The 8,133-nt window shown below is 41.5% G+C and overlaps 1 protein-coding gene across 2 annotated transcripts; it reads left to right on the top strand.

Annotated features, from left to right (window-relative positions):
• Positions 1-597: 597 nt before the first annotated feature.
• LOC110510474 (protein S100-A1) lies at positions 598-2,985 on the top strand. Of its 2 annotated transcripts, none has more exons than XM_021591839.2 (3): positions 598-1,001; positions 2,152-2,317; positions 2,734-2,985. In XM_021591839.2, the coding sequence occupies exons 2-3, from the start codon at positions 2,177-2,179 to the stop codon at positions 2,890-2,892; spliced, it is 300 nt and encodes a 99-aa protein (XP_021447514.1). In that variant the 5' UTR covers positions 598-1,001; positions 2,152-2,176; the 3' UTR covers positions 2,893-2,985. The 2 variants fall into 2 exon arrangements, with proteins under 2 accessions (XP_021447514.1, XP_021447515.1); XM_021591840.2 differs by lacking the exon at positions 598-1,001 and adding an exon at positions 1,589-1,760.
• Positions 2,986-8,133: the final 5,148 nt, after the last annotated feature.

Raw genomic sequence — 8,133 nt, 5'->3', positions numbered from 1 at the left:
CCCCTTGTGCCCTCCCCCACCAAAAACTCTTGGGGTTTCTGTGGCCGTGGACCCCGGCATCGTCGCTGTCCTCCTATATTCCTTGGCGACTCCCTCCGGAGAAAGGTCTCGCATCCTCCTAGGATTTCCTCCCATGTCCAACTCTCCTTTATCTCCCAGGCACGCTGTTTGGTCCTTGCATGGTGGGATATTCTGTTACGTTCATGGAAAGGAGCGGACCAAGGCGCAGCATGCATAGAGTTCCACATACTTTTTTACAAAGTGAAACTTCACAAAAAGAACAAACGAACGTCCAGTACATAGTCACTTAGGCACTAACTGAAAACAATATCCCACAACGCAGGTGGGAACAATGGACAACTTAAGTTTAAGTATGATCCCCAATTAGAGGCAGCTGATTATCGTCTCTAATTGGGGATCATACTTAAGTTGTCCACTGTTCCCACCTGCGTTGTGGGATATTGTTTTCAGTTAGTGCCTAAGTGACTATGTACTGGACGTTCGTTTATTCTTTGTTGTTTTTGTGAAGTTTCAATTTGTAATAAAGTATGTGGTCTAAGCACGCTGCGCTCCTTTCGACGAAGGTAAGAGTGCTTTCTCAAACATGCCTATTGTCATTACAATCGATTATCATTTACACTAGGCTGTCTATTTGTCTTTACCTCACTCTCAATTTTCATTATTCTCTTTATTCTGTATATAAGTGGGAGATTAATAAAATGTAGGGATATTAATAATTTCTAAAATAAAAATGTACCCTACTTGTCATGTAAATGAACAAGTCATTTTAATAATTTTAAACGCACAACGCGAACTATTCGTTGACTGTGTTTGCAAGGTTTACCAATTTAACCTACTATATTGCTCAATATATCATTACTTCACTCAAGGCAGCGCATAGACTACAGGGCGGCGCCTGTCTATAAATTCTCAGACGCAATATTTTTCTCAGCTCAGCACGATTCACTTCTTCTCAATCGCCAACTCCACACTCGTGAACGGTAAGAATTCAGCATATAATATGTATACTCTTGTTCTTGTCCGACTGGTGGTAAAAAAAAAAATGTCTACGAATGTAAAAAGTCGCTTCAGGCTAAATAGTTTTGTTAATCCTATCTGATCTCTTCATCCAACTCAGGAACTAGTCAGCAGACTTGAAATACTTTCATTCATTCTTGGTCTTGTGCATTTTTGGCTTTGAAGTGCAGTTTTCTATGGGGTAGTTGTCAAACTTTTCATCTGTAAATATAAAAGTCAACATAAGTCACTTTTTACAGTCCAGCCTTACAGTAGTACCTTTTTAGGTGTTCTGCATTGATGACGGATTTTAAAACTTTATAGTTTCATAACTAAAATAATCACATTTGTCATAAGGACAAAAGAGCATGTACAACACATAGATATAGAACCTAGAATGTTTGCTAAACTATTAGAGCATTATAATTGTGTGCATTATACTTTTTTTGGTCTAAAAGAATCTGAGTTTGTAATATTATTTAACAATAAAGAAATTGACTGAAATACGGGTGTGGCTCACTTTGAATGACTGGGTTAAGAGCTGACTGTGGACATGTACACACGTATTTCCTCACTGTTGGTGCAACCTCTCTTTCTCGAGTCTGGTTTGTCTTTCCTTTTACCCTACTTTCCTCAGTTTTGGACTACATTTTTTCCAAGTTCAGTCATTTCCTCTTCTCTCATACCACACCCTTTTTCATTGGCTCTCTTTTATGTTTCCCTTCTCTATCTAATTCAACCAGGTAAAGTTAAGTCAAATTATCTGTGTGCTCTTTGTGCTCTTTGTATCTGACTTGTGTGTATTTGAATGTATTTTGTGTTCTGTATTTGAGAGAAAATAACTTAGTAATGAATCTGTGATCAACTTTTGTTGGTGATTTTATGGATTACTCATGTGAGCATTACTCATTGGAATGGGCAGGGCACATGGTGCTGATTTTCTTCAACATGGCCCATTCACACACACACACACACATTCCCTCATGAAATACAGTTCCTTTAGCCAACATCTTGTAAACTACAGTATTTGTAAAAAAAACATTATGCCAGACTAAAGATACATGTTAGTCACATGAATGCTTTGCTACCCTGTCATTCAAATGTAATTTTTCTCTCTCTCTCGCTCTCTCTCAGTGCAACCTAACTTAGACCTGCAACCATGCCATCAGACCTGGAACGAGCAATGGAGTCCATGATCACTGTGTTCCACAAGTATGCTGCTAAGGAGGGCAGTGGCAACACTCTGAGCCGCCGTGAGCTAAGGGACCTGATGGAGAACGAGCTCTCTGGCTTCCTCAAGGTGGCCATCTCTACTACTATCTCTACTACGTCTGTGTATCATATGGCACCATAGGGCTCTGGTCAAAAGTTGTGCACTATTTAGGCAATAGGATGCCATTTGGGACATACAGTATATTATCTCTATTACTATTTTGCTGTAGAAGCACTCCCTGTTAATTTGATACAGAAAACATGCACATTTATGATTAGGGTCTGGAGTTTTTCCTGATCACGTGACTTGACCAGGAAAAACTCAGGGGACCAGGTCATAAGGCCCAGAGTTTTCCTTGGTCAGGTGGTCCGCAACAAAAATGTGTTCCTACTTGTCATGTATCTGCCCCATAAAGAGTACGTCAACGGTTGTCCCCTAGTACTGTTTGTGAAATTACAGTATTTACATTTAGTATTATTAAAACATCCCTGTCTTCCTTTCAGTCTCAGAAGGACCCAGCCACAGTAGACAAGATCATGAAGGATCTGGACTCTAATGGGGATGGAGAGGTGGACTTTGAGGAGTTTGTTTCTCTAGTTGTGGGCCTGTCCATCGCCTGTGAACAGTGCTACCAGATGCACAAGAAGAAGATGGGGAAGTGAGGGATGAGAGGAGGAAGGGGCGTGGAGAAAAGAAGGGTTCTAATTTTCACTTTTGTAATGATCACACTGTCCATTAAACACAAAGACCAAGGAGTTGTTGTCATTATTTTGTGTGTGTGCATGCATGCATTAGAGAAAGTAGTTATAGATGCAGGTTGTACATGTGTTATACTGTAGCTAGTCTATTGGAATTCAATTAGAGTACAAAATACTGTAGGTGTGTGTTTATCTTTGTCTACAAAAAAATGCATAATAGTGTTGGGGGAGGTTTCTTGGACACAGATTAGGCCACAGGAGATTGGTGGCACCTTAATTGGGGAGTATGGGCTTGTGGTAATGACTGGCGCGAAATGAATGGAATGGTAACAAATATATCAAACACATGGTTTCCAGGTGTTTGATGCCATTCAATTTGCTCCATTCCGGCCATTATTATGAACCGTTCTCCTGGAGTAAAAAGCTATTTCAATGGATAATCGCTGTTGAGATGGTTTTTGTTGTTGTCCAGAACTAGGATTAATGTGTGTCTGAGACTGCCATATAAAGACACCATATACCATGTCCTTTCACAGATTTACCTGTGATTTCAGTCTTGTACAGATTAGATTTTAGTCATTTAGCGGACACTCTTATCCAGAGCGACTTACAGTAGTGAGTCCATAAATTATCGTACTTAGCCACTCCTCAGTAAAAGGCACATGACAGCTCACTTGGAGTTTGCCAAAAGGCACCTAAAGAACTCTCAGACCATGAGAAACAAGATTCTCTGGTCTGATGAAACCAAGATTGAACTCTTGAATGCCAAGCGTCACGTCTGGAAGAAACCTGGCACCATCCCTACAGTGGAACATGGTGGTGGCAGCATCATGCTGTGGGAATGTTTTTCAGTGCATGGGACTGGGAGACTAGTCAGGATCGAGGGAAAGCGGAGCAAGTACAGAGAGATCCTTGATGAAAACCTGCTCAGGACTGAGGCGAAGGTTCACCTTCCAAGAAGCTGACCTAAACACACAGCCAAGACAACGCAGGAGTGGTTTAGGGACAAGTCTCTGAATGTCCTTGAGTGGCTCGGACTTGAACCAGATCGAACATCTCTGGAGACACCTGAAAATAGCTGTCCATCCAACCTGACAGAGTTTGAGAGGATCTGCAGAGAAGAAAGGGAGAAATTTCCCAAATACAGGTGTGCCAAGCTTGTAGCGTCATACCCAAGAAGACTTGAGTCTGTAATCACTGCCAAATGTGCTTCAACAAAGTACTGTGTAAAGGGTCTGAATACTTATGTAAATGTAATTGCTTTTAGAATAAGTCTGTAATGTAACAAAATGTGGAGAAAGTCAAGGGGTCTGAATACTTTCCGAATGCACCGTATGTAATAGAGGCCAACAAAATAATTGTAGGGTGGTTTAATTATAGGACACATGGTGGGCTATATTTTCACACAATTATTTTCCCACAAGGCCTTTCTCATCGTGTGTCATGGTCTGGTACAAGTTGAGTAACAAAAGCTGTTATTTCCTCTCTCATTCTCTCTCTTGGCAGGACCTACCCTCTCTTGTTCTCTGAGTATACTTAAGCAGGGCCTACTTTGCTGCCAACCAATGTTATTGGTTACAAGGCAAACAGGGGTGTTGCTAGGTAACTGTGGGTTGAGGGGGAGGTTGCATAAACAGTATAAACACTATATCCACATGAGTTACACGCCCATGTGACACACAAAAGGGTTTGAGAATGGGGACTTCTCTCAGGATAATTTCATAACATCCTTTCTACTCACTTTGTGCTATGTGCATTTTACAGAATATTGTAATGCTGCATAATGTACTGTGTTAAATGAGACAACAAAACTACAGTAATTTACATATTCTCAATTTAAGTGAGACAACACTAGATACGTTCCCACTTCTCAGGGTGCAAAACTGGTTAAAAATACATAATTTCTTACAGTTTTGCAATTAAAACTAAATATTTTCAACCAGTTTTCCTCAATGGGTTGGAAGTCACTGATCATTGGTTTGAGAGTCTATATGTAAACACATTTTCGGGAAGAAAATTCTCAGATTTCAACTATTTAGATACAATTTCCATGTTGGATAGTTCAATAAAACTAACGTATGTAGTTCCATTTACAATGCCTGTCTCAAAGCACAGTACCAGTCAAAGGTTTAGACACGCCTGCTCATTCAAGGGTTTTTCTTTATTTTTATTATTTTCTACATTGTAGAATAATAGTGAAGACAATAAAACTATGCAAAACACATATGGAATCACATAGTAACTAAAAAAAGTTAAACAAATCTAAATATATTTTATACTTGAGATTCTTCAAAGTAGCCACCCTTCGCCTTGATGACATCTTTGCACACTCGTGGCATTTTCTCAACCAGCTTCACAAGATAGTCACCTGGAATGCATTTCAATTAACAAGGTGTGCCTAGTTAAAAGTACATTTGTGGAATTTCTTCCCTTAATGCATTTGAGCCAAGCAGTCGTGTTGTGACAAGGTAGGGGTGGCATATAGAAGACCAAGTCCATATTATGGCAAGAACAGCTCAAATAAGCAAAGAGAAATGACAGTCCATCATTACTTTAAGACATGAAGGTCAGTCCGTACGGAACATTTCAAGAACTTTGAAAGTTTCTTCAAGTGCAGTACTAAAAACCATCATGAGCACAGGAAAGGAAGACCCAGAGTTAACTCTGCTGCAGAGGATAAGTTCATTAGAGTTACCAGCCTCAGAATTCAAAGAATTCAAGTAACAGACACATCTCAACATCAACTGTTCAGAGGAGACCGTGTGAATCAGGCCTTCATGGTCGAATTGCTGCAAAGAAACCACTACTAAAGGACACCAATAAGAAGAAGGGACTTGCTTGGGCCAAGAAACACGAGCAATGGACATTAGACCGGTGGAAATCTGTCCTTTGATGAGTCCAAATTTGAGATTTTTGGTTCCAACCGCTGTGTCTTTGTGAGACGCACAGTAGGTGAATGGATGATCTCTGCATGTGTGGTTCCCACCGTGAAGCATGAAGGAGGAGGTGTGGGGGTGCTTTGCTGGTGATGCTGTCAGTGCTGTCAGTGATTTAGCATGGCTACCACAGCATTCTGCAGCGATACACCATCCCATCTGGTTTGCACTTAGTGGGGCTATAATTTTTTTTCAACAGTACAATGACCCAACACACCTCCAGGCTGTGTAAGGGCTATTTGACCAAGAAGGAGAGTGATGGAGTACTGCATTAGGTGACCTGGCCTCCACAATCACCCAACCTCAACCCAATGGAGATGATTTGGGATGAGTTGGACCGCAGAGTGAAGGAAAAGCAGCCAATAAGTGCTCAACATATGTGGAAATTGTTGGAAAAACGTTCCAGGCGAAGCTGGTTGAGAGAATGCCAAGAGTGTGCAAAGCTGTCAAGGCGAAGGGTGGCTACTTGGAAGAATCTTAAATATACAATATATTTGTTTAACACTTTTGGGTTTACTTCATTATTCCATGTGTTGTTTCATGGTTTTGATGTCTTTGCTATTATTTTACAATGTAGAAAATAGTAAAATAAAGAAAAACCCTTGAATGAGCAGGTGTGTCCAAACTTTTGACTGGTACTGTATGTCTAATAAGTACAAGATTTGGCACTGACCAAAGTTCTTATCTTCTCTATTCTGGAATAATGGCGATCAGGCCACAGTTCCATATTTGACCATTAGATGTCAGGAGAGTATGGCAATCCTACTGTTAAACTCGGAGCTATTGCATTGTTGTATGGAAGAAAACTAATTTAAAAAAGGAGGGACTACAAGAATGAGTGCAACGAGAAACCAGTTTTCATATTCTGTTGCAGAAGGATTTGCTGAGATGTGCCTTAATAAATACGACCCAGGTAATTTGTTACTGTCAACCCTCACATACACAAACAACCACATAACACTGCTGCTTACATTAACCTCTACTGTGTGCTCTTCCTTTTGTATTGTCTGTCCTTCAAAGACAAAAACGTTTAGATTGGGAGAAGGTGTTGGGGAGGGGGCAGCAGAGGGAAAGAAAGGCAGAGAGGAGTTCCACAGGGGAGGTCAGTCAAGTCAAATTAAAAATCTAATTGTATTTGTCACATGATCCAAACACAACAGGTGTACACTTTACCGGGAAATGCTTACTTTACGAGCCCTTTCCCAACAATGCAGAGTTAAAAAGTAGAAAATAGTAACACAATAAACAATAATGAGACTATATACAAAATATGTACTCCTAAGCTATATCTCATCATGGTTACACAAACATATTTGAAGATGAAGACGTTTGTGTTCTCATGTGATAACTTGGTCATATGTGTGTGGATGTGCGACTGCTGTTTATTTATCTATTGCTCCTATTTATGAGCACTGGGTAATAAAGGCCTGGGTTGTGTGTGTGTGTGCCTGTGTGTCAGTGGGACCCTTGTTGTTTCCTACAGAATCTTACACAATTGAAACATCAGTCCCTTGGGATCCTGGGACTGAATACGGCAACTGGATCCTGGACTTTCTGACGGGCCGACCCTAGGTGGTGAGGGTTGGTAACAACACGTCTGCCACGCTGAACCTCAAAACGGGGGCCCATCAGTGGTGTGTGCTTAGTCCCCTCCTGCAGTCCCTGTTCACCCACGACTGTGTGGCCACGCACGACTCCAACACCAGCGTCAAGTTTGCTGATGACACGCCGGTGGAAGGCGTGATCACTGACGACAATGGGGCAGCCTACGGGGAGGAGGTCAGAGACCTGACAGAGACCTCTCCATCAACGTCAGCAAGACAAAGGAGGTGATCGTGGACGACATCAACAGGGCTGTGGTGGAGTGTGTCGAGATCTTCAAGTTCCTTGGTGTCCATATCACCAAGAACTTAACATGGTCTTCTCACCCCAGTACAGTTGCGAAGAAGGCGTGACAGAGATTTGGCATGGCCCCTCAGATAGAGCATTGAGAGTATCTTGGCTGGCTGCATTACTGCTTGGTGTGGCAACTTCACCACCCTCGATCACAAGGCTCTGCAGAGATTGGTGCGGACAGCCCAGTGCATCACTGGGGCCAAGCTCCCAGCCATCCAGGACCTCTATACCAGGTGGTGTCAGAGGAAGGCACCAAAAATTGTCAAAGGACCCAGCCACCTAAGCCATAGACTGTTCACTCTTTCTTTAACTAGGCAATTCAGTTAAGAACAAATTCTTATTTACAATGACGGCATAGGAACAGTGGGTTAAC

Source organism: Oncorhynchus mykiss, chromosome 32 (genome assembly GCF_013265735.2).
Source record: "Oncorhynchus mykiss isolate Arlee chromosome 32, USDA_OmykA_1.1, whole genome shotgun sequence".
In the NCBI taxonomy this organism is placed as follows: Eukaryota; Metazoa; Chordata; class Actinopteri; order Salmoniformes; family Salmonidae; genus Oncorhynchus; species Oncorhynchus mykiss.
Note: the sequence above shows the minus strand (reverse complement) of the source record. Positions and strands in the feature narration are given on the sequence as shown.

Coding starts and splice junctions, on each gene's coding strand:
- LOC110510474 (XM_021591839.2), top strand. CDS start 2,177: ATGCCATCAGACCTGGAACGAGCAATGGAGTCCATGATCACTGTGTTC. Junction 2,318..2,733: donor AGCTCTCTGGCTTCCTCAAG/GTGGCCATCTCT, acceptor TCTTCCTTTCAG/TCTCAGAAGGACCCAGCCAC.